Here is a 25,733-nt window from a genome sequence, read left to right on the forward strand (position 1 = left end):
ACGATTTATTGGAATCTTTCATAGGATACTCTTAAGGATGTTTTTGAACTGAGACACCAAAAAAGAATTTTGCTGCTACCCTTAATAATTCTTGAGATAACTATAAATCAGTATGCAAAACAATGAAAACGTGATGAATAATGTTTAATTGATGTATGGATAATGATAATGAAAAGATAAAAACAAATGCTACTATCATGCAATTATATGCTAATTGAATTTGTAATAGTATAGTTTATACTATGATTGAATTGGTATCTGACCAGCAATATCCGTGTAATTTATCGATCATAGACATATCGAGAGACAAAGGATTGTTATCAATGAAAGAATGGAAATTTATCGACTATAGTTCATACAGTTCATATCCTCCCATAAGTTACAACGACCTTTACGAGCGGACAATGACCTGACAATTTCAATAACATAAACAGTATTATACGATTAGAGTTTCGTCACCGCACGATCTTTTTCGTAACTACACTCAGTGCAACCGCTCTGTTGATAAGAAAGGTCGTTATACGAACAGCATTACCGACTAGGGGATATACACAAACATAACCTAGATACCGAAACAAAAAGTAAACAAAGCGAAGAGAAATGCTTTGATTGTTACCTTTTTACATAGAATTATATCACTTAATGTTTGTATAATACATACAGTAAGTTCTTCACAAAATACACATGCAAATGCGTATTTTTGTATGCATGTAATAAAATTACTTACATACTAAGAATACCATATACATACATATGTTACTAAATTTTAAAAGAATTCGAATTGTATGTTTGCAGCTTCTTTACTAAAATGATAAAATTAGATATTAAGCTTGATTTTTGATTTAATTGATTTTAATTTTAATTTTAATTGATTTTTTATTAAGATTGATTTTTAATCATGATTTTCTTTTTAGTTTCAGGGAAGATAGGAGTTTAAGAAGTTTTATCTTGTCGTGGATTTTAAGAAAGTAATTTATTTAAACAAAAAAATGCCGACTTTTGCTACTGCACCATTACCTGATGCATTTTCAATACCTCAACCTGGAATCCCACAACCCAGGATAGTACCTGGGATACCACAACCCGGGATAGTACCTGGGATACCACAACCCGGGATAGTACCTGGGATACCACAACCCGGGATGACATCTGGGATACCACAACCCGGGATGGCACCTGAGATACCACAACCCGGGACGGCATCTGGGATACCACAACCCGGGACGGCACCTGGGATACCACAACCCGGGATGGCACCTGGGATATCACAACCCGGGATGGCACCTGGGATACCACGATCCGGGATGGCACCTGGGATACCACCACCCGGGATGGCACCTGGGATACCACGATCCGGGATGGCACCTGGGATACCACAACCCGGGATGGCACCTGGGATACCACAACCCGGGATGGCACCTGGGATACCACAACCCGGGATGGCACCTGGGATACCACGATCCGGGATGGCACCTGGGATACCACGATGCGGGATGGCACCTGGGATACCACAACCCGGGATGGCACCTGGGATACCACAACCCGGGATGGCACCTGGGATACCACAACCCGGGATGGCACCTGGGATACCACGATCCGGGATGGCACCTGGGATATCACGACCTGCACCACCACCGTATGGGATATCAATGCCAGGACCTGAAGCACCACAACCAATGATGCCACAAGGTAAAATTATTTAAAATTTATTTTTCTAGTTCCTGTATCTATAAATATGGTTACCTATTTGTAAATGTTTAACATATATTTCTATAGGTTTCCGTTATTTAACAAAAATTTTCTCTGCTCGAAAATTTCAAACGATTACTCGGGATAATATAAAATTGTTGACGAGGTAGATATAAAATTCTTGATTAAAGCACCCTTGAGATATTCGCGTCTTATCAGATTCCGTCAAGATTATTTTTTATGTAGAATGTCTTCGATAAAAGACTTGTTGGCACAAACTGTACTTATATTAATCAGAAATAGATTATTAAAACGTTAATTCGAATATTTGAATTATCAAGAAATAATTAATACACAAGTAATAATACATTAATACAGAAGTAAATTATAAAACTTTTTTAACTAACTATAAATACCGAAGTCTAATGTCATATTCTTCGTACATTTGGATTACATATCATTTGAACAAATAGATAGAACGATCTATACTCATGATCTATATTACTGAGCCATATTCATAAAATTAAATATACAATATATAAACGTTATATTATGTTTTTATTAAAGATTAACTTTAGAGTAATACTATAAAATATAATCCATTCATAACAATCCTGTAGCTTTTTAAATACTTGCAAAGCTTCGTTACCATGTTCAGGTAGTAACTCGACTTTGAATTTATCACTCACTAATATTATCTGGGTACATACATATAGTAAGAGAAGAGAGGTTCGTAAACGAAGCACGATACAGCCGCTGTTTGCCAAGTGACGATCAGTAAGTAGATAATAGTCGTCTTCGTTGATGGAAGCGTCACGTATGCAGGATAAGTGACATCCAGTTTCGTGTTTTCGCTCGCATCGTTCTCTTATCGCTAGTAAATACTATTTGTGATCTTGATCGATTCCTAAATCTTTCTAAAAAAAGGTACAACGTAAATCAATTAATATGGTTCATCTATAGATCGTGCGTGTCGATACTTTAAATCAGTTAATATTATTTGTGATCAAGAAAAAAAACATATTATGTAAATACCGGTAGAGCAGTTACTTATAAATGTTAAATATTGACCAGCTATTAATTATAAGTGTTATCAGTGATAAGCGTTTAATAAGAATCGTGAAAAATAAACATATTCATTAGTGAAATGTTATCACAGTGATATTATAGTAAATAATTAATGACCAGAGTTGATTTATAATATCTGGTTATGGATGAATGTACAAATTTATATATAATTACAATCAGAGTTGCTATGTGACTATTGCAAGCACTTTGTATACTTACTTTTCTATTATTGTACTTCTTTGCGATTCTTTCTTTTACTTTGCGTGTAACGCGATACTTTTATTTATCGCTACACTGTGGATCATTATGCAAAATGTAAATTAATACTTAAGTTCAATTAAAGAAGCGAAACATACATAAACATACATATAGAAATTCAAAATCTCAAATATTGAAATATAGCAATGAGTATTTTACTTTGAATATTTTGTATATTTTTAGAATATTACATACTTTCCATATACTTTTACATTTTTGCATATTTCATTTTCTCTGAAATGTACAAATATTTTCAATCTGTTTATCACTGACTTGCCACTTCTTTATGTCCTTCGAGCAGTTTCATCGAGCAGATAGTCACTAAGAAATAAGACTATTACAAAAATGAATAAACTATTAATGATGGAGTTAGTAATTGAAGATGTTAAAAATTAACATTTCTTTTGAACTCATTAATTCCTTACAATTATTTCTACCATAAACAATTTTCAATAACATGTGGTTTTGTGATTCTCGATAAAAGAAAAATTATTTTATCTAAACGAAATTTTCGAAATGACCTTTGATTCTCGTGATGGTCGAGTAGTAAAATGGCAGTTGCGTATTATGGTTGTGTGCTAAGGTGATTCATGGGTAATTTATGGTACGCAAAGGTTAAGGAATATTCTGGCTAATTTATGAAACAACGAGTCGGAAATGTGTCGTCGGATTGATAATCTGCTACCGACGAAGGGCTGGATAATTATGTTGCATAAAATTTCACTTCGTGGCGCTATAAACACCTTCAATTTTGCTGTTCCCTTCTCTAACGCGACGCTTCTATTGTAATACTTTCTCAGAGCTTTGGCATAATTAAAATTTCCAATCGCATTTACTTTACAAGACAATAAAAAGGTTATTTAAAGAACTCAGTTTATGATTGTACTTGGAAGAAACACTTTGTGCAAAAAATCACATAAAATTTGAAAAACAATCTAGGAATAAAACATGTATATAAACAGAATTATCTTAAGAAGGTAAATAATATATGGAATAATCCATGGAAGATAAAGAAATGCAGAAAAATAAATAGAGTATAGGGAAAAGATTGGGATTATTTTAAGATACTATATTAAACAGTTGGAAAAGTTTTAACTCAGGGGGAGCATTTATTGTTTTCTTTATCTAGAAAGATAACGTGAAAAAGCAAACCGTTCTAACTAAAACTATCTTAAGGAAAGTACATAAGTTTTATCATTTTGCTGAGCAGAGGAAACTTGAGAAAATAGCCGACATTAGTATATTGAGTGCTGTCAAAGTTTCGGTATTCCGTAACGCGGTTTCACGTATCGCATAAATTCGTCAAGTATATGTCCATTCTTTCGAACGTTTCAAAATGCGGAAAAATAGAAAATTATTCGAAAATAGTATACACTGACGTATAAGTAAACAATTTTTGCTGAGACTAATAAACAATCTTAAATTATTGTTTATAATTCTAAAAAAAAAAATAAGAGTGGGAATTTTGTCTGTGAAATGCATTTTTTATTTATACAAATGCTTGTTAGAAAATGAGAAAGAGTTAAGGAATGATCGCTAGAAAATAGTACATATTGTAATATTAATAAGCAAGTTAGAAATGTTTATTACAATTATGAAAAGCAAAAGGTGAAGATTTTGGTTGTGGAAAAAGTGTGTGAGTGATGGAGTCGGAATATATTGAAACTTCCTGGAAGGGAAAGATGCAACAGATTCGAAAACGGCTTCGTGCTTTGGTTAGAAACACGTTAAAGAGATATAGATCAAAGAAGAAGGGCTATACCAGATTCCTTACGGATGAGGAAAAGAGGTGATTCTATTACACGCTTGGACTGCCGATTTAATGGCCTGAAATTAAATTTATGGAGATCCTTCACCCGACAGAAATAAATTTGAAAATTTGATGGTTACAGATCGACTGAGACTAACGATCATTTTGTTTCTAAATTGAAGTTAGAATTTAAATTAACCCTGCCACAGTCTTCGCATTTCAACGTCGCGTTCTTGTTCTCGTCTAAAGGAATAGGAAATTAGTATTTTAGTCTTTATATATTTTTATAAATATCTTTTATAATCGATATTTTCTATAAATACTTTGCTTAGATATTTTTTTATAACTATTACTTTTTATAAATATTGTTATGGAAAACTTTGTCGTAAAAGAGGAGACAAGAAATTATATAATATATCTATTTCTTGTTATAATAAATATAAATATAATATATTTGTATTCTCCTAAAAACTTAAGAATTTTTTAACGATTAAAAAAAAGGACAATTGGATCGAAAATGATTCAAACGATGTATAGCTAAATTGGATTAAATCAATTTTTTTTAATATATTAAAAAATGGCCTATAATTAGAAGAAAACATAAAAAAAGAGGTAACTTAAATTTTAATAAATCTTTCATTTTAGGTGGTTGGTCACCGCGGAATACGACTTGTCCACCCGGCTTGGAATACCTTATAGCCCTTGATCGTCTGTACATACGGCAACAACTTGAACTATTGGAAGGTTAGTATTGTATCGTTCGAAACACAACATGCTGTATCTCTCTACTAAACAATGCAAATGTCCGTTGTAACAGTTGTCAATTTGTCAATGAACCAATTAAATAATTACAGTTGTTGTTGGATGGGAGACTGAGAACAAATACTTTGTAACGAATACTAATGGCCAGCCACTGTTTTATATCATGGAAGAGTCAAATATATGCGCGCGTCTGTGCCTGGGTACTCTACGTAATTGTGTATTACACGTGGACAACACCAATCACAGGGAAGTCCTACGTATGGTTCGACCCTGCAGGTGTTCAGGTTGCTGTTGCTTTTGTTGCATGCAGGTATTTCATCCTTTAATATCAATCTGAGAATACGATTGAATACGTACAATGAGTAATCATACGGATAAATAGAATTGAAGTACAATGAGTAATCATACGGATAAATAGAATTGAAGTGTTAATATTATATCTAAAATTTGATACCTGATCTTAAATAACTTTAAGTATTATAAATACTTCTCTGCAAAACTAATAATTCTGACATGTACCCTTTCGGTCGCCTACTGGAAATATACAGAATGTCCTAGTTTTTTTCCGGCCATACGTTGTCAGTATATTCTAAAGATCAAAATAAGCAAAGATTGTGATATAGCATATGTCATTGGAAGTATTATTATGATACAAAAGAGTTATAACATAAAAAGGAATACGATATACGAAATGGATGGTAACGAATATGTGTTACTATATTTACTATAAAGTATGAATAGACAACAAATATCTACATCTACATATTTATCTTAAACTTAGTATTTAAATGTTTAGCAGGAATTCATAGTAAACAATTCTATTTTAATACTACCATATGCAATGCAGAATATATTCATTCCACATGTTTCTTTGAAATAATACACCGTGACGATATATTATACAAGCTTCGTCATGAGTTAGCCAATCAGTTAACGAAGGACACGTCTGGCAAGTGCGTTACTGTAATTTATAGCGGGCAGTAGATACGGTTTGCAAAACGTACGTCTGAGTTTCTTCTCCAACATGCTGTGCACACAACGCGCAAACTTTCTTCGCACGTGCGCACCATCTGTGACGATTACCTTTGACGAAAAGTTATTCGGCACATTAGAAAAGCCGGTCACGATCGATACTCTTTGACCAGTACCGCTCGTTGAAGCCGCTTTTGGATACGTTGTTTCGGCCTCTAGTGAAGAACCTCACTCACTCGATCCCCGTAGAAGAGCTCCTGTAAATAGAACCCTTTAATACAAATACTCCTCGAACGCACAGTCGTTACAGAAGAAAGTCGAACGAATAACTTATAATACATAATAACAAATATTTTTACAGGGGTTCAAACATCTGTCACTTCATCCATTCTGATTTATAAAGAAAGATATTTTTATATTAACACATTGTACTGACAAGCAAATTTTGTATATTTTACTTTGGGAGCTGCAATAGAGTAAAATATACTAAACTGTAATATTTAATTTTTGCAAAATATTAGTATATTGTATTTGCGCATTTTTTTCTGGCAATGTTATGTAAGTCATTCACATTATTGAAAATTTGTTAGTCCATGAAATTTATCTTATTCCAATCATTTAAAAAATCTGGTAACGTGCATCACTGATGACCATGCCTGCCAACGTGTTGAAACATACTAGTTTTGTGATACTTTTTTATATTTTCAAAATTACTATTTGTAAATTTGAAAGAACTAATGTTTTGGATATAACGAGCATAACGTGGTTAATTGTAATACTTTATTTTTAAATTATTCCATTAGTTATCGCGAATGTTATTTTGTAGCTTTCATTTATGATTAAAAAGAAACACGTTTGAATTATGCATAGAGCAAGCACGCTATGCCGATTTCTGTGCATCTACCTTGCGCAACCTTGTAAAAGATAGAAACAGTCAGCATGCTGACCAAACCTTTTTTCACATTCTTTATACTCATGAATTCTTTGATTCAGATTTATTAGTAGCAACGTATGAATATTTAGCAAAACGATATTGGACGTACTTAAATATTAAAACTAGAATCAGATTTATTCCCTTCCTTCAATCATTCCTCATAGTTGTTTTGAATTTCGAAATTACCGCCATTCTTTTTCCTAAAAGGTTATATATTTAAATTATTTAATTAAATTAAATTTAATTTAATTTGCATTTGAATTTGAATTTATTTTCAGATGCTAGAGGTGTATTCTGGAGAAATGCTTCTCGGTTCTGTAATAGAAGATTGCCATATTTTTAGGCCTTCGTTTTCTATTCGCGATGCATCTGGGGAAACAGTTTTAAAGATTACGGGACCATACTTTAGATTTTGCGGAAACGCGACATATAAGGTAGAACATTAATTGTAGTATATATTAATTGTAATAATAGTTACAGAACATCTTTTTAAAGATCATTTAACTAGTATTTACATAACTCTTTTCTCCTTTCCCTCAGATAAAGTCTGCTGATGGGCTACATAGAGTTGGAGAAATTAAAAAGAAATGGAGTGGTTTTGCTACAGAAATTTTTACAGACGCTGATGATTTCAGCCTACATTTTCCTATGGATTTAGATGTTAAAATTAAAGCTGTTTTACTCGGTGCCTGTATTCTCATCGTAAGTTATCATATAGACAGATTTGTACATATATTAATATCAATAAATTTATCGATTTTACAAATATTTATGTTTTAGGATTTCATGTATTTCGAAGGAAACACCAAAAGGAACTCTATATAGAATTCGTAAAATGCTTAAAGGAATATTTACTGATCTGAAATGAATAGTTTATTGTTGTGCTCTATTATAATATAAGGTAAACAGCTTGCAATGAAGAATCACTGTTGTTGAAAGCTGTCAACTTTACCTAAACTTTTTCAGCTTAAAATTTGTCATATTTTTTATATCAAATTATTAATGAATACGTGTAATACTGTTAACAAATATGATGTACAAGTACTATTAAGCTATCAGCATCATTGCTATTTCTGTATTCAATGTTGGAACGAATTTATCGTATATTTTTATATTTGTATATATATTGCTCATCTTCCTATAAAGGGTATGTTCAGAAGTTTTCGAACAAATACGTTTTATGACTTTTATTACAAGATTTTCGCAATATTTCTAATATAACACGAACACGAATTATTAGGTTATAAGTTTTTAATTTACTTTAATGCAAATATATGTACACAGTATACAAATATTATACAGGGTATTTTTGAAATTATGATATAACCAGAAAGGAGGTGATTCCTCATGTAAAAGTAAGTTGAAAATATAGAATGAAATTTGTTCATATCTGCCTATTTCACTCAATCTGGTTAGTTGCCGTTACTTTTACTCATTTTTATGAATATCAATCGGGATTTAGTATAATTGTAACTAATATAGTTACTTTTAATGACTTATTTAATTTAATAGTTTATAAATTATTGAAAATGTCTTTGTATCACAGATAGATATTATGTACTTCCTTGACGAATTAAAGAAGCATGGACTGATGATAATATGTTAATTCCTATATCTCACATTTCATATTTTTAATTGGATGACCCCGCATTAATGAATATTCAAACTCGATTTTCTCGAAGACAGAGCTCTATACGAAAATATTTTAATTATTCATTATCATATTATTTATTATCATATTTTCGATTTAGTTCTACATAAGGAATCATCTGCTTTCTGTTTATACTACTATTTCGGAAACACTGTATATGCATAAGTTTTTATAATTGCGGGATATATATACTCTTTTTATATTTTTGTGTATTTGCTTAAGGCCATTAAATATTTAAACTGCCTTAACATTTATCAGACAAATGTAATTACTCATCATAAATAATGTTAATCTTTTTGATAAAAGACTTAATTCTGTTGTATGATTAAAAGATCTCCTAATTGTCATTTAAAGATATCAAAAGGAATCAAATTAAATAAAGAAGGACAATTATTGTGTATGTTCTTTATTCGTGTTTTAAATTCACATCTTCATACATCTGATAGTGGAGCTGTTACCGCCTCAGCTGCAGCACATAGTATGCTATATTTGTCGCAGATGTTCTTGGTTTTAGTAAAAAATGAGAATGGAAAAACAATATGTGTGTAACATCCTTTCCTACACACGTTAGAAAACGGCCACCGAGATGCTGCAGATATTGCACTCGTTGCGTTTTTTTAACACATCAAGGACCGGATTCACGCGCTAAATTTAGGTTTCAAAATGGAGACTTCACACTTCTTTGTCATATCTTCCAGTTTTTTAACGCTCGAGAATCTTCTCTTATTATTTTTCGCAATTTTTATAAAAAGAAAGATAATAAAATTTATACGCACACTAAACTGTCGCAATGATTGAGCGTAAATTCTTCCACTTTTGGCGAAAGATGAGATAATATTAATTTTAAAACATAAAAGGTTGTTAAAGCCAATACTTTCAAAAGAGTTTTGACAGTTCTCAAAATGGCGGCAGTTCAGATGTAGAATTACATAATTAAATCCAGATATTGTAATACTCTCGACAAAACGTTTCTTGCCTTTTTTTCATCCATACAAATTCGTCTTTTATATTGATATCAAACGACGCGACTTATTTCGTCGAAAATAGGGTCAAAAAGGATCGATTTCTCGTATGGAACACCGTACAAAAATCCAGGGCGTCCTCAACGTGTTAAGCAAAAGGTCTCACGACCCGTTTGTAGTTTTCGATCAATGTAAACGTCATACATAACGATACATCTTGTTTTTTTCCTCGTCATTAGACATTATTACAAATGTTGAATTATTTCCATCGCGAGACAACATGGTGCAGATACAACGATACTTCCGGTTCATAGTGGTAGAAAGAGAAAAGCAAAAGGTTCGAGGCAAAACGAAGAAAGGAATGATAGAGAAAATGAAAGAATACTGCGTGTATTTTTTCTACATGCTGGATATTACATGTCCTTAGAAAAAAAAGAAAGAAGAAAACAGGGTGAAATAAAATTAAAATACTGTTAAAGATATAATATAATGCGTATTATATAGAACTTATAATACAAGCTTTTTCTTCTCTTTTCCATTTTCTTTTTGTTCGTACGGATTGATACAAAGGAACTTGAGTCAACGTAAGAGACAATAATATAATAATAATAATAATAATAATAATATAACGGTAATAATATTAATTAATAATAATAATAGTAATCATATCGCGTGTGTAAAGAGGGAGGTGGAGACCGTAGAGACGTGCAAAAGTTCACCGTTCACGACAATTCTAGATATTTTTTCAAAAATTTAGGATATTTAAGATTCGATCCTTAGATTTTGACTAGGCTAGCTAGAGTTTTATAGAATCAATTTTTATCGCGAACGACGCTTACATCGTCTCCGTTTGGAACTCTAAGAACGCGCTTTATAGCTGCGTGAAGAGATCTTAGCACATCGAGGACCAAAACCATATTATACCACCATTATTATACCACGTGACAAAAAGCGTGGATCAGAAATCCTAGAAATGCCCCATTGTCTTTTAGAAATTGTTTCTTTTTTTAGGATATCCTCCTATTATTCTTTAATTTCCTTCCTCACGTTTGAAAACGTGAACAAACTATAATACATTTTTATCTTTCTCTTCGATATACGCGTTTCTTTCAGTTTATGCGGGAAACAGTATGGAAATTTCTTAAAGATGTTTGAATTTCGTTTTCGTTTTCCGAAGGAAAGGAGATCCTCGATGTATCAAGAACGTCTAAAGGGCGAATAAAAGAGGGAAATGATCGCGTGGTTGCTTTTTTCTGGCGCGCTGTTTAAAGTTCTTTCTCGAGCTTGATCAGCTCGGCGATTCCATCGTGCATCTCCTTCACAGCCTGATACTCGGTCAGACCGAGACGTCGTTTGTTGGAAATGTCGTAGATACCACCCTCGGCCTCGGTGTGCTCTCCGCGAGTACCACGGACCTGGAGATTGAACTTTCCAGCAATTTCTTCAAGCTTCTCCCTGTTAGCGGCCAATTTAGGCAGTTTGATGTGTACAGAGGCACGGACAGTAGTACCTAAGTTGGTAGGGCAGAAGGTCAAGAAACCAAGACGGTCGTGGTGGGAGAAAGGAAGTCGTTTTTCGATCTCGTTCACGGCGCTCACCAGACGACGGTAGACCTTCAAGGAAAAGAATGTTAATTACTTAACTTGAAAGGCTATAGACTTTTTTATTCCTACGATCATTGATATAGTCATTAGATTGCGGATATTTGTTTAATCATACTTCATTTAATTATTTTTTGTACCTGTCCAAGATCACCGCCCATCTGCATGGAAATGATACGGAGATGATCTTCCTCGTTGCACCAGACCAAGAAGGTCTTGGCATCGTTGTGGTAGATACCACGGCCAGTGGGCCAGAAGCGGCAAGCATTGGCAGCTTGCAAGAAGCGATCACCCTCCTTGAACAGGAAGTGGTCGTCGATCAGTTTCTGCTGAACTTCTTTGCTCATACCAGTTAGAGGATAGAAAGTTCCCTTGAGTTCGCCCTCTAAGCCAGACAGAGTGCTAGAGACTTTTTCTTCCATTTCTTTGTACTGAGCTTCAGTCAGGCAGGGGTTGAATGGATAGCCTTCCAGAGAACGGCCGCATCTTACACGGGTGGAGACGATGAACTCACCCTGGGAAGAATAAAGGATTAATCAATACTTTATATTTATTAAATTCTTGAGAGGAATGGTTATCTTAGAAGTAGCCTAGGAATCATTCTTCCACTGCTACTGGACGAGTATGAATTTATTATAATTATAGTTTTATAGTTATTACCGAATAAAAATAAATTTGCAATAATATTTGCTATATTAATCTTAATCTTGTATGTTATAATAAATACTGTGCGTTTCATTGCATCTAAACTACAATCTAACTCAATACTAACAGCTGGGTCAAGGTTGCCAAGGCTATCGACGTCTCCAAAGTCTTTTGGTGGATGCTTGTCAGTCTTCTTGAAGCCACCATGGTAGTCTTCAATGATGGGATCGAAGAGGTCAGCAAAAACTGTGTAAGAATCAGCATCAGGCGCGTAGATACCGACACCAGAGTCCAGATTCTCCACACCAGACTGGATCACATCAAGGAGGGTGGATCCAAAGGAAGTCTTCTTTGTCTTCAGTTGATCGAAGACCTCTTTGGACAGATACTTCTTCAGCAGAGATTTGCTGTCAGAGCCAGCCACTTTGGAGAAGCCAGCTTCCAGTTTGTCCAAAACTGCCTGGTCAACCATATTGCTATTTTTCTTGCTATAAACAATTAAATTACACTATAAATTAAGTATTAAGAACATACGATATGGAAAATAATTTTTAAAACAATTTGAACATTTTTTTAACGTTCTTGACTACTTTTAAAAATATAGTAGATTGAACCTAGAAAATTTGTTCAAATTAATCAATACAAGAACAAGACAGTAAGATAGTAAAATCACGAATGCAAAATGTAAAGTAATGCAATGGATCTACAAACAGATTTTTACACTTATAAGATAACCGTATTTTACATGAAGCAAAAGAATATCAAATAGATTAATAGGACCAGGAGAATTAGTCTTTCCTTCTTTGTTATTCGATACATAATGTTTTCCACTTCAATGATAGATTGGAAATCAATTATAGCGTAGACGGGACTTTTGTAACAAGGTCGTTTAATTTCTTATCAGTGTCTCTTATCGTGAAAAATTACGTGTTTATTTGCACGTATTATTCGTACCAGATCGTCTACGATAGTCATAACTGTCTGCTATATTACGATATACGCGATAGTACAATGGAATATATTTCGAGATTTTAGAAAATCCGTTGTATCGATATGCATACATAGTATCTGCCTTGTATAAAAATTGGTTTAACAGTCGCATTTTTATGCACATATCATAAATGTAGAAGCTTTTTGAAATTGGTGATAAGCAGCAAGATAGCCAGTGCAAATATTGAAGTTCTTAATTGCGGTGAAACAGAATTTAACTTTGAATATTTGCGATGAAGTATACTCTTTATTTCCCTCTTTTTTATTAAATATATTTTGCTAATTGATACTTAACAAAAATTGTATTGTAATTAATACATTTAAAATATATGAATATAATATATCTAAACAATTCTATCTATTATTTCTAAAAGGTATTTGTATATTATACTATAATGAATGAGTTACAACCACTAACACATTCTTTACATTCCACTATTCATATGTGCAGATATAATAATCTCAAGCTAATTACGTCTAATTTTTTCTTCTGGAATTAATTCAAACAAACTGTTTAAAGTAATAAACGTAACTTATCAAAACACGTTGTTTACTAATATTTAAAAATTTAATGTTAAATAATGTTATAGAATAAAAAGTGCGCTAATAAACTATAAACAATTTTTATTACAACCTAATGTTCTATAAAAATTAAATATTATGGTGTACTATTGAAATATTAACGCGTTAACGCAATGTTTTACTTCATTTTTTGTTCAACCAATTTACATCATACAATCCTGTTCTTTTTTAACATTGCGACTACGAAAAAGATTCAATGCATTTTTCGTATCTTAATAATGATATATAAATTATTTTCATTTTCTTTTTTTTTTATTCTTTAGTTTTTACGTACTATGTACTATTTCACTATTCTGTCCTTAATTTGTTAATAAAAATAAATAATATAAAAATATTTATGCAACTTCTACGAATTTAATTAAACAAACGAAAAGGAGTAAGATATTAGATAAAGGTACTTTGGATATTTTGTATATTTCTGCCTATTATATATATATTCTATGAATTTTTGCATATTTAAATTTCTCATAAACGCATAAAAATCCATAGTCTACACATTATCCATTCCTAAAACACCCCCCACTATTCTCATCATTTTCCTTTGAGACACCTTGTATGTTGTACATAACCCATATAACTTTTACGTAACATCACCCTCATCGTAATGCAACTTTCACAACCCTCTTGCAACTCCATGATTACAAAACAATCTCATCGACGATGACGATGCTTCAACAAATTTCCCCATACACGCTCTATATACTAATTATTGTAACCATAATTAATTACAAGTTTTCTAACTATCACGAAACATCTGATGAGTAACAATAAGAAAATATAGAAAAATATAAAAGAAACATTTATTAAAATGTCAGTCGAATCCTCAAAACATACTCAAAACTCATCAATGATAACGATACTTCAACAAAGAATGATAGTCGGAAAGTGGCAAAGTATCCCTTCAAGCACATACAAAATTCTAGTAAGACATCATTCTATAAGTCCTAATTGTATCATAAAAAGTACAATTACTTATGGCAAAAAAATATGAATTGGAACTTTCTGATTTCAAATGATCACAACTTGGAAATGTAAAAAAAATGTAAAAGTTCAAACGCTATTTTACAAAGAAAAGTTGATACTAATATTGTTACTTAATAACAATAACACGCGACAAATTAAGGTAAAACATTACAATATAAATGTCCTATGAAACATGTTTGTTATTATATTATAACTTACTTCGAAAACAAATGGAATGTATTGAATACGAAGAGTTATTGTTACGTTTCATCCTTCTCTTCTTCGGATGATAGTTCTTCAATAAAATCATCGTTAACGACGAAGTATACAATGTGTGATGCCTTGTTAGAATATTAGGTGCCTGAAGGGATACAAATTTGTCACTTTTTCGCCATTTTTCTTCTCCCATATAAGCTCTACGAGGTTATTTCAATCATAATAAATCACAAGTTTTCTAACTATCATGAAACATCTAATAATTAACAATATGGCGATGTACAAACAATAAGGAAACGTACAAAAGTATGAAAGAAAAATTTGTTAGAAGTCAACCGAATATCCTTGGCGCTACTCACCAAGTTCCAAATAGTTTAATAGTTTGTCGGGAGATGGGATTAGCAAAGAGTCGAGCCAATGGTCTCACAAAGGTATCCTTTGATGCGGAGAGGGCTTTAAGGAGTTTAAACGAGCCTGACATCGAGAATTCCAATAGCAACAGCTGTCTTGTCGGATCTCATGCACTTTTCTATTGCGCTAGCTCGTGAATCGAAAGGGCTCATCGTTACTCGTGTTTGTTAGGTTAGAATCGAATGAGGATAGGGCGCGTTCTCGAAACATGGCGTCGATTTTATACATGAATATGGGAACGAATATATACAAAACATAGTTCAAGCAGTTATAATAAAGCAGTAATACAGAGAATACCATTAGGCATTAGGTGTTTAATAATTTTTATGAATTAAAACACTGAAAACGTCCATCGTTTATGAAAAAATTGAGATAATAATACGATAAATAATGATACATCGTTAAGGAGATAAGATTGTGACATAAGAGGATATTATATTAACAAAGTGTATTTCCTTATTAATGTTATGACTGTATTGCAAGGTGTCAGATATATTGCTCAAAATAATAAAACATTTGAAATCACGATAAAGCAACTATTTTATACTTTATCATTTTTAAAAACATAGAGTTGCTCAGATTAATTATTTCGTGCAAAATTGCAAAATGTACCTATTACACGATTAGTGACGTAGGCGTGACTCGTCGTTGGTGCACATTTTGAAACACATTTTGATACACATAATATTTCGCTCGAACTTTTCTTCATAATAATAGTGGCAGATTATATTTGGATTAAATACAAAATTCACGTGATTCTTCATCATCAGATACTGATATAAGGGGATAATGATACTACTTGAAATAAGAAATTCATTATCAATATACTTAATGGTATTTCAACGTTTGTTTATAAGAATCTGTAAATCTCATATTACATGTATGTGTATCTATGCTCATAGAATTTTATTTGTAATCGCGATATTCTACATCTCTTAGATAATAATATGGATTAATCGCTGTACAATAATCACATTTAATCTTGAGTGATATTTTTATATAAAATAAAACAATTCTTTCAATTCTCAAATTACTCCTCTTCCGTGTTTTTATTTCACAAAACTGAGGAATTCCAACCTCGTCCAATTTCCACAATAATTACTAATAACTTCTACTTTATTTTTAAAAATGAAAAATCTCACAATCGCAAGCTAAATGTTTCTCCTTTTTCAGATCATTTTCAATTATATTCGCTCATTCGAATTCACTTTCTTATTGCTGCAAAAAATTGCATAAAAGAGAGAAAGAGAAAATAACAATAAATTAACGGAATCCTTCTGCCTTTTTATTCGAGAACAGTGGTAAGCTGTGGTGTTTTTGTTCTTACTGTAATAGAGCAGATTTCAAGGTAAATTTAAAAAAATAGCATTTGCAACACCATTATTTCCCTCTGCCTTACGATTTATAAAATTAATCGATGTAGCTCCTGTTTAATGATAATTGCAGAATTTGTATTGCTCAACCCTTCGGTTGAAATGTAAAATAGAGAAAGTTCGAGCGAGACTGCAGATATTCGGACAGATGGTGGCTTTTTAACCGAGTCGAAACACTGCTTGTGCCAACCAGCAATACGTACTCGTCCTCGACGTTCGTTTCATCCGACTCGCATATGCCCAGCGACGTGCATACGCCCATTGTCGACGATTATGCGCCGATTATGCCTCGATTATCGCCCCGGGTTATGCGTCTATTTATAAGCGACACGAACAGTTAACGGTCGATCCTCTCTTTCTCTTATGAAACCGTGCATCCGTCGACGACGACGACCACGAGACGATGAGAAGGAAGAACTCAGCCAGACGCTAATCACAACGATGTCACTCGACGTCGACCAGGATTAGGATAACGCGATCCCATCGCGTCTCCAAAGCTTCGCCTCTCTGTTTTTCCCCCGCTATGTGAAAACAGATTCTCAGACACGAGATTTTTCTTCTCTTCCGTATTTCTTCTTCAAACGAGATTTTACGACACCGAGGGATTTTATGGCGAATTAACCATTTTAGTGATTGAGAATTGAGTGACGATTTTTGTGCTTGAATTTTTAGTGCGACACTGCGTGTTCTCTCATATTTCCTTCAGTGGTTTCATATTTTCTTGGACTCATGTTCTTTATTGATATCGCTATAATTTCTATAGCTGTTTTTTATCTATGCGGTAATATCGATCGATTGAAAAGCATCTGCTGGATGATGTGCGTCTTTGGTAATAAATGATAAGTGATTATTATATTTGGAAGATGCTATCAAAAGACTTCTACAAAAGCATTTCATCGTCAGGAGTAATATGAAAGTTTGATAAATCTAGAGATTTGTATATTTTATATTGACTGTTTTGTTTAAATATATACGTAGAAGAAGGAGACGCTGTCTAATAAAAATTAACGATTGTTACCACAGTAATATAATAAACCTAGATACGATTTCAATCGATCATTAATCTTCCATCGATTCAATAAAAAAAAAAAAAAAATTACGAATGATAATGGATGATAAGATAAGGTGCTAAACAACAGACATTTTAACTTACGATCTTAATCAACATTTATATATATTTATAGATATTTTAGAAAAGTGAAGAAATCCCTTTCGTAAATTGTGTTGATCAAAACATTATACACGTAAATTTTATATTATTCCACAAGCTACCGATCTGCAATTCTGTTCTAAACAAATAATTTAAAAGATTGAAATATTGCACGTCCATTTTTTTTAAATACACCGTGATATTAAAAAAAAAAAGGGAGAATTGAGAATATAAAAATGAAAATTAATTTCGGTCACTAATATAAGAAATAATTATACGTTAATAGTTAATTTATTAAATCTTCATAAATACACAAAAGTAATTTTACTCGTATATTCTGAGATAGTTAACGGACAGATCCACGTTGATTAAGACTACTCAATTAATTATAATTAATAATTACATTCTTGAAACATCTTTTTTAATAGTCTGTACACATATTTATTTATACTCTCATATATGCCAGTGGAAATGACTTGCACTCTTATGTTGTCAGATAATATCTTTACTCATACCAAGTCCGATCAATTGTTGTCTTAAGTTTCCTTGTGATATTTTACGAATACGACGGACAACAGCAAACGATAAGGATCAAATAATGATCTGACAGTATTTTTTAATTTATCTCATCACGATATCTTTATTGAAATAGATTGAGATACTTATTATACCAATTAAACTTACACTTAGTCATTACTAATTTCAATCAAAGTTTCTTACATTTATCGTGTGGCTAATTAACAGAAAGAAGTGTTTCCTTGCTCTGAAAAAATTGGAGATTCTTGTCCTCGACAGGTAAATAGAATTTATAGCAAAATCTAGTACGATTTCGACATTCTAAATATTTTTTCTAAAAATTCTAATCATTCTAAAAATTTAGAATATTTTCGTTAGGGCGTAACTCAGTCAAAAAAATTATTTTAAATATTACACAGAAACGTTATCAAAGAATTGTTTAAATTGAAGAATAAAAAATAAAATAAAAATTAAAAAGTGGGAAAAAGATGTTTTAAACGTTTTCCACCGAGCGCATTCTCCTTCTCATTGTAAATAGATGGAAAATTCGTTTTCACAAAATAATTAATGGAATCTATAATAAAATTTATTGTTCTTTTAAATTGCTAAATATTTTATTATCATTCTGTTATTTTATAAATTAAAAAAGAATATTGTCACTGGAGCATAATTCGTAGAAAATAATACTTTAAATTTTAAACATTAGCAATTCCTAAAAAAATATTTTTACTGAATGAAACAGTATTCTACAAATTGCAATAAAATATTACCACCGAGCTCTTTAGTCATTCCTCGTAAATCGGAAAAAAGTGGGAGAATTAAAAATTGCAAAAAAAAAAGCCTTTGAAATATTTTCCAGCGAGCATATTTCATTCGGAAAGTGTAACAACGGTAACAAGGTAGGCGAAGTGAACATAGGCCGATATATCGTGCGAAATGCAAATAAAATTTTTCAGTCGACCTGTTTCTCGTCCACGCCCCTGCGTAAGGGCAGAGGGTTAACCCTTTTGTGTGAACCAACAGGGGTAGTCCCTACCCCACTATAAACGTCGGCTACACACTCGACCAAGCTCCTTTATAAGGAACTTAAGAGAACGTCCAAACAACACATTTAATTCTAAACCAATAGAATGAAATAAAAAAAGGTAGAAAAAAAAAGTTCCCATTTAATATTTCTCTGAGAAACAACACAACGCTAATTAATAAAAATAAGTTTTTCTTATGATCCAGTATCGAGTAAATGAATAACTATACACTAATTATGGACATAGATAAATGGAAAAGCAGTTTCTAATTAATTTGACATTGGCGAATGAAACTGCTCCCTAACTCTTAGAGTCTAAGATAATAGACGCTAAAAGTTTCAGTCGAGAGGGATCTTTGACCTGTACATCAAACTTCGGAGGACATAAACTCTGTTGACGGTTCGATACTTAAAGTGTGGGAAACACGAAGGATAATGAAGTCCTGAGTAACTTGTAAGCAAGGTTTAACGATCGAGCGATGGGAACTTCGATGGTTTGCTGACGAATAACTCGAATTAAATCTGTTTTTTTTTTTTTTTTCATAATACCGATACTACGAGTTTTATACGTAAAGCTTGTGTTTTTACACGACAAGTGATATTTTAGTCTTATATCTTGCACTCATATTTTTTGGAGATTTTTTTTTTGAAATAATTTTGAGTTTGTCTTATGTTATTATTAAATGGGGAAAATGTATTTTGTATTTATACTTGTTACCGATTTGTTTTTAGAGATTTTTCAAACCAGCCCTGGTTCCTTTTCATCTTGCTACTGAATAGACAGATTGTATTCTGTTTTACATATTCTTTTTAGTTTCTATCTCTGCCTCTACTTCGTGTATTCATACTACTGAATAGATGCAGTATGTTTTATTTTACCAATATTTGTAGAAGTCTTTTAAAAAGATCCTGGTTATCCTTTATAACGCTATTCAATAGATAGGGTGCATTTTACTTTGACGATTCTTTTTCAAATATTTGTGACCCATTCAGTACCAAATTTTTTTTTTTTATAATCTGAGAAAAATTTGTTCTAAATAATTATTAAGAATAAAGTCGTATCTCTTTTATGTCTCTGTAAGACTTTGACAGAACGTATTAAAATACCATTCCTTGTGTTAATAAAATTAAAAAGAAACAATAGAAATATCTCTCCCCAATAAGATCACAATTTTCCCATACATAATAACTACACACTTCTAGATGACTCACTCGAGTCTTCGATGCATCAATTACGAATTCCATGAATGTCTGATCTGACGTCCTGCTACGTCACTAGGCGGGCACCGAGCCAAGTGACGTCACCGATGAACCCCTAAACCGACTCACACACATAATACAGCATTCTCCCAAAAAACCTAAAAACCCCAAATAATCTATCTTAAAATTTTTTATCCAACAACAATACATACGCAACGGACCCAAAAAAAAATACTCATACAAATGTACACATAATCCATCATAATATACCTTTCTCACAAAAGATCAAACAAATCTTAAAAGTAATCGTTCTTACAAATTGCTCGCCGTAAATATTCAAGGAATACGTACTCGTCGTTCGACGTGGTATCCTTAGAGGTACATCCGCCCATGACGACGACGACGACGACAACGATGACGACGCCCCGGCGAGAGAGACAGCGAGCGAGAAACTGACAGAGAGCGGTGAACCTCGTGTGTTCACCTCTCGATAATCGAACTTCACCTCTTCACCACGTTTCTCCTTCCCCAACGTCCTGTAGGAGGATCTTCGAGACCGGAAGTTCACGGGGGGGAACAAGAGAGGGTGTGGGTGGCGGCACACTTCCTCGACGAGGCAAGATGGACGGAAAACGAACGCGTGTTATACACGGGACACGCTATACTTGTGTATGTAGCGTGTACTTCGAAGCACTTCCGGTTGTCCTTGGCGTCGACGGGGGGTAGTCACCCCTGGCAGAGAGTCAAAGGTCCTGTGTCTTGCCGATCGTTGTCCCCTTTCACGGGATTATCCGTCGAAATATTCTTCTTCTCGCGAATAAACTTTCTAATGATGGTTTAAAAAAGCCGAGAAGTCGATTGTCAGTCTCTTCCCCTCTTTCTTTCCAATTTTTATTTTCGTTAACATCACCGGGCAATTTAGTTAGAGAATTATAAATCGCAACTAGTAGTAAATGATTCACTGGATACTGTTATATATTATGTAAATAATAATGTTGTATATATAATTATTTATATATAAATATTACTCTTTAAATGATAGGTTATTTTAATACTTCCGTCGATTTAGATTAGTGAACACATAAATTCTCTAACTGTTCTTGAACGGTGCAGTTCCGGTCACACTGGCTGACTAGCGTAGTACGGAAGGCGCTGACAGAATCGTACACCGGCTACGGTCGATTGGAAAATTGATTATTCGCGCTGGTACGCGATCCTCGATCGTAAAGAATTCGTATTAGAGTTAGAATCGGTCGTGGGAGATAAGGAACGTTTGAGAACCGGTAAGAAGGAAAAATCGGCGAATGGGCGTCTGTTACTGGTAGCAATCGCGATCAATGCGTCTACACTCTATTATTATGTCTTTCCTGGTCGCGGGTGAAAATGAAAGCGGATTGCGTGTGTCCCGGGGAACCCTGACGGCCGTCAATCGATATCGAGTACGCAAACGTGAAGAAATTCTCGCGACTTCCGGTTGTAAAACTTCGCGATCCTTTTTAGGACGTATATCGTTCATATAACGCGCCAAAAAATATTGCAGTATAAAAATGTAATAAATAGATGGTAAAATAATAATTTACTATTATGTAAGAAGATATTGAAAAGGATTAGCCAGTGCAATCGATGTATGGTCTCTTACTCACCGTCTCGAAAGAAGGAAAGAGAACGATCAGAGAGCGCGGTTCGGCGAGAAAAATCCTCGCAAAAAGAACGCCTTCTAAAAATTAGTCACAGTCGTTAGGAATGTGCGTATATGGTCGTTGTTCCTTCGAAGGTAGATAGTGTCTTTTTTATACGAGAGAAGTATCCTTTTCGCTGGTACTTTATCTCTCTGTTCGCGTGTCCTTCGAACGGTCTGTCTCCTGCGTTGTCCTGTGCGTACGTATTATATATGTGTGCGTTTTGTCGAGATGGTCGCGCGCTCGCGCTCTTCTATATAATATGTATATACACGTTAAGTGTGTGCGTTTTGTAACGTATCCAATTATCGTGTCGCGGAATAGAACGATAATACTTTGGGCGCGCGTCGAACTTGCGAAAAATTCTCGGCGTGTCGCGTGTGATGTGAACACTACAGTCTCTACGCTATCACTAAGCAGGAGGCATTTCTGCGTGCCGTGATCTCTCTCTGTCTCGCTCCCTCGCTATCTGTCTCGCTCACTACCTCCCTCTCCCTCACTAGCTATGTCCTTGTCTTTTCAGACTACTATTCTCTCTCTTTCTCTCTCCGCGACTCTCCGTCCCTTTCTTCCTTTCGTCCACACGAATCTCCGCTTGCCCTCTCTTTTTACTCCTGTCACTCTGTCATTACTTCGCTCCTTCTCTCCCCTTAAACGACTTTCCCCCTTTTCGCGAATTCACGCTCCTCCTCTCTCTCTTTTTCCCGCTTTTTCCCATCGGATCCACTTTTATTTTCCTCTTCTAAAGCCATCTCTGTTTTTTCCCGGTTCCACGGTGCTCCTCTGTCCCTTTTGTTCTCGCTCGCTGCATCTCTCGCTTCTCTTCGCTCGTGATCGTCTCTCCTTTTTGAACCTACCACTCGTGGCGCTAGTTGTCCTCGTCTCACTCGCTACGTATAGCGCTCTCTCTTGCACGCTACTCACTTCAGGGTGGGGCACACCGGCGTCCAGCACAGAAGGATACCCGGTCGATAGCACGCACCTACACCTACACCAGCCAGCAGCCTCCCGTGTTACGTATGCGTGGAAAATCACGCATACGCGTTTAACTCATTTGTACAGACGAGAAACTATACGCGTAGACATAGAATGTGTCAGAATGGCAGTTTTCGGCCCTGCTTAAAAACGTATGACGTTCAATGTAACACCGCAATGCGTTTTAAACTTAAGTATGTTGGTATTAATTCAGATGTATACAAACGTATTTGTAATATCTTCCTTTGTTCTTTCTTTGGAATCTATGTTGAGTGTGTTAATTAAATGTTTTACTACTGTTAACTACTTTTAATACAAAGCAATTTTTGGAAATCGATGTTTAAAGTTAGGTAGTTTGCAATATTCCTTCTGAAAGGGTAGTAGACATGTCTCGGTTAACCCTTTTATAGGCAATGGGATTTATATACTTTTCCCACCAACTAAAGTCAAACGTGTAGGCAATATGAAAATGTATTCCCGTTATGAAAGTGTGTTACCATAGAAAACTGAAACTCTACAAATAACCACAGAGAAATTAAGATCAAATTTTATTAAATATTTGTTTTATATTAAATCTTGATTTAATAAAATGTATCCAATATAGTCGATGGGAATCACACTGGCCTCTTATCCCCCTATTTGCAAAGCGCCATACAAAACAAAAATGAATATAAAAATTTATAAAAATAAAAATTTATATTTTATAAAAATGAATATTATTGCTGTACTAAAATAAATCTGTATTCGCTTTAATATGCTCTGTATCAACATTTTTGCTTTTTGAGAAAAATTTAAGTTGTGTCCACGATAGAATTACATAAATGTGTCTACATAGACAATGAATCTAGTCGATAATGTCAATCCCATTGATTTTTCTTTTACGATTTCGAGACGCGTTTCCATGATGTCTATAGCAAGCGCTACTTTCTAAATTTTTCGCGGAGATCGGGAAACGACGGAGAACCGGTGTATCGAGAAATTCTGGATCGAGCTGAGCCAGTCGAATTCAGCGAAACTTCACCCGAGAACAAAAAAAGAGGAGCGACACTCGGTCACGTTTACTCGACCAATTTGCTCTCTGCATATTAATCTTTCGTAACACTTCGATTTTCGCATGAGCACGACGTAATCGAAATTAAAGATTAACATATCGGAAAGTTACATTAATCCTAACAACTATCAGCCTGACAAAATGACGAATTTCACATCTTTATCTTTAAAACTATTAAAATCATGTTAAGTATTTGACAAAATTAATATTGTTCTTTAGCGAGCTAGAAATATTTGCCTATTTTTATCATACTACTTTAATTGTAATACAGTTACAATAATCTATAATTCTTCTTTGTTATTTCTAAATTTATTAATATATTATCTCAAATGATTTCAAATATTCTCAATAAAAAGTGAAACTCAAATATACATCTACTATTTTATTAAAATAAATTGAAACATCAAAGTACAAAAATACAGTAGCGATCAAAGAATAATTTATAAAAAGCGATAGTACCGTTCTATACAGGCTCCTAAATGCATCATATAGAATAAACAGCGAAGAATCTCCTTGTATATTTTAAAGAGCAGACGAGACTCTATTCCCTGGAATTTAATATTCGTCTCTCGTTACATATATGAGACTCAAATTACTTTAGGCAAGTACATTATGAACGTGTGCACGTATCACGATGAACAGAGCGACGAAAACCGATAATACAGGGGAACCTAATAAATGGTTCGACGTTTACTCGGGCCAACTACTCAGAAGCTGATGGCAGATTATGAACGCGTGAAAAACTCATGCACGCGTATTATATCGTGTTTCGTGAAATTGCTTTCATGAAGTCATAAACGCCAAGGAAAGTATAACTCATTCAATTATTGACATAATTTTGGTATAAAGGCGTCTTCTAATTGTTATATATACAGGGTGCTTGGTAACTGGTGGTACAAGCGGAAAGGGGGTGATTCTACGCGAAAAAAGAAGTCGAAAATATAGAATAAAAAATTTTCGTTCGAGGCTTTGTTTTCGAGAAAATCGACTTTGAATTTTCGCTCGGTACGCGTGCACTTTATCGCGTCTCGTTATAACCGATCTCACTGTAGATCGTTGTTTCGATGGAAAAATGAAAAAAAAAGAAAAAATTTTATTCTACATTTTCGACTTCTTTTTTCGCGTAGAATCACCCCCCACCCCCCTTTCCCTTTGTACCACCAGTTACCAACCACCCTGTATATCATATAAAGTCAATTTAAATTTACTGTATAAATCTAACAGTTCTTTCCAAATTTTCTACTAGACATATGTATTTTCTGCTAAATATATTTTCCAACATTCTCAAAAAAAAAAAAAAAAAAAAAAAAC

General features: G+C 33.6%; 2 protein-coding genes and 1 long non-coding RNA gene across 3 annotated transcripts; 1 reads left to right on the forward strand and 2 right to left on the reverse strand.

Moving 5' to 3' along the window:
* The first annotated feature begins 987 nt into the window (after positions 1-987).
* LOC117230708 (phospholipid scramblase 3-like) lies at positions 988-9,835 on the forward strand. The gene is made up of 7 exons (XM_033488413.1): positions 988-1,054; positions 1,499-1,689; positions 5,411-5,509; positions 5,620-5,837; positions 7,712-7,867; positions 7,974-8,135; positions 8,214-9,835. The coding sequence occupies exons 1-7, from the start codon at positions 990-992 to the stop codon at positions 8,256-8,258; spliced, it is 936 nt and encodes a 311-aa protein (XP_033344304.1). The 5' UTR covers positions 988-989; the 3' UTR covers positions 8,259-9,835.
* Positions 1,031-1,584, reverse strand: LOC117230710. The gene is made up of 3 exons (XR_004492825.1): positions 1,501-1,584; positions 1,366-1,446; positions 1,031-1,041 (listed from the first exon to the last, which is right to left on the reverse strand). It is a non-coding gene; the product is annotated as an uncharacterized LOC117230710 (long non-coding RNA).
* A 1,377-nt stretch (positions 9,836-11,212) lies between the features above and the next one.
* LOC117230705 (arginine kinase) lies at positions 11,213-22,814 on the reverse strand. The gene is made up of 5 exons (XM_033488409.1): positions 22,361-22,814; positions 21,069-21,543; positions 12,420-12,780; positions 11,788-12,162; positions 11,213-11,659 (listed from the first exon to the last, which is right to left on the reverse strand). Exons 2-5 carry the CDS (start codon positions 21,107-21,109, stop codon positions 11,312-11,314), a joined length of 1,125 nt encoding a protein of 374 aa, XP_033344300.1. The 5' UTR covers positions 21,110-21,543; positions 22,361-22,814; the 3' UTR covers positions 11,213-11,311.
* Between the last annotated feature and the right edge of the window lie 2,919 nt (positions 22,815-25,733).

This window comes from Bombus vosnesenskii, unplaced genomic scaffold, assembly GCF_011952255.1.
Source record: "Bombus vosnesenskii isolate JDL3184/JDL3185 unplaced genomic scaffold, Bvos_JDL3184-5_v1.1 scf7180000013267, whole genome shotgun sequence".
Classification (NCBI taxonomy): domain Eukaryota; kingdom Metazoa; phylum Arthropoda; class Insecta; order Hymenoptera; family Apidae; genus Bombus; species Bombus vosnesenskii.

What these genes read in the sequence shown, in the direction of transcription:
- LOC117230708 (XM_033488413.1), top strand. Translation starts at nt 990, where the DNA reads ATGCCGACTTTTGCTACTGCACCATTACCTGATGCATTTTCAATACCT. An exon ending in ACAACCAATGATGCCACAAG is followed by an intron (nt 1,690 to 5,410) that starts GTAAAATTATTT and finishes CTTTCATTTTAG; the next exon opens with GTGGTTGGTCACCGCGGAAT. An exon ending in ACAACTTGAACTATTGGAAG is followed by an intron (nt 5,510 to 5,619) that starts GTTAGTATTGTA and finishes AAATAATTACAG; the next exon opens with TTGTTGTTGGATGGGAGACT.
- LOC117230705 (XM_033488409.1), bottom strand. Translation starts at nt 21,109, where the DNA reads ATGGGCGGATGTACCTCTAAGGATACCACGTCGAACGACGA. An exon ending in GATACCACGTCGAACGACGA is followed by an intron (nt 12,781 to 21,068) that starts GTACGTATTCCT and finishes AATTGTTTATAG; the next exon opens with CAAGAAAAATAGCAATATGG. An exon ending in TTGGCAACCTTGACCCAGCT is followed by an intron (nt 12,163 to 12,419) that starts GTTAGTATTGAG and finishes TATTCTTCCCAG; the next exon opens with GGTGAGTTCATCGTCTCCAC.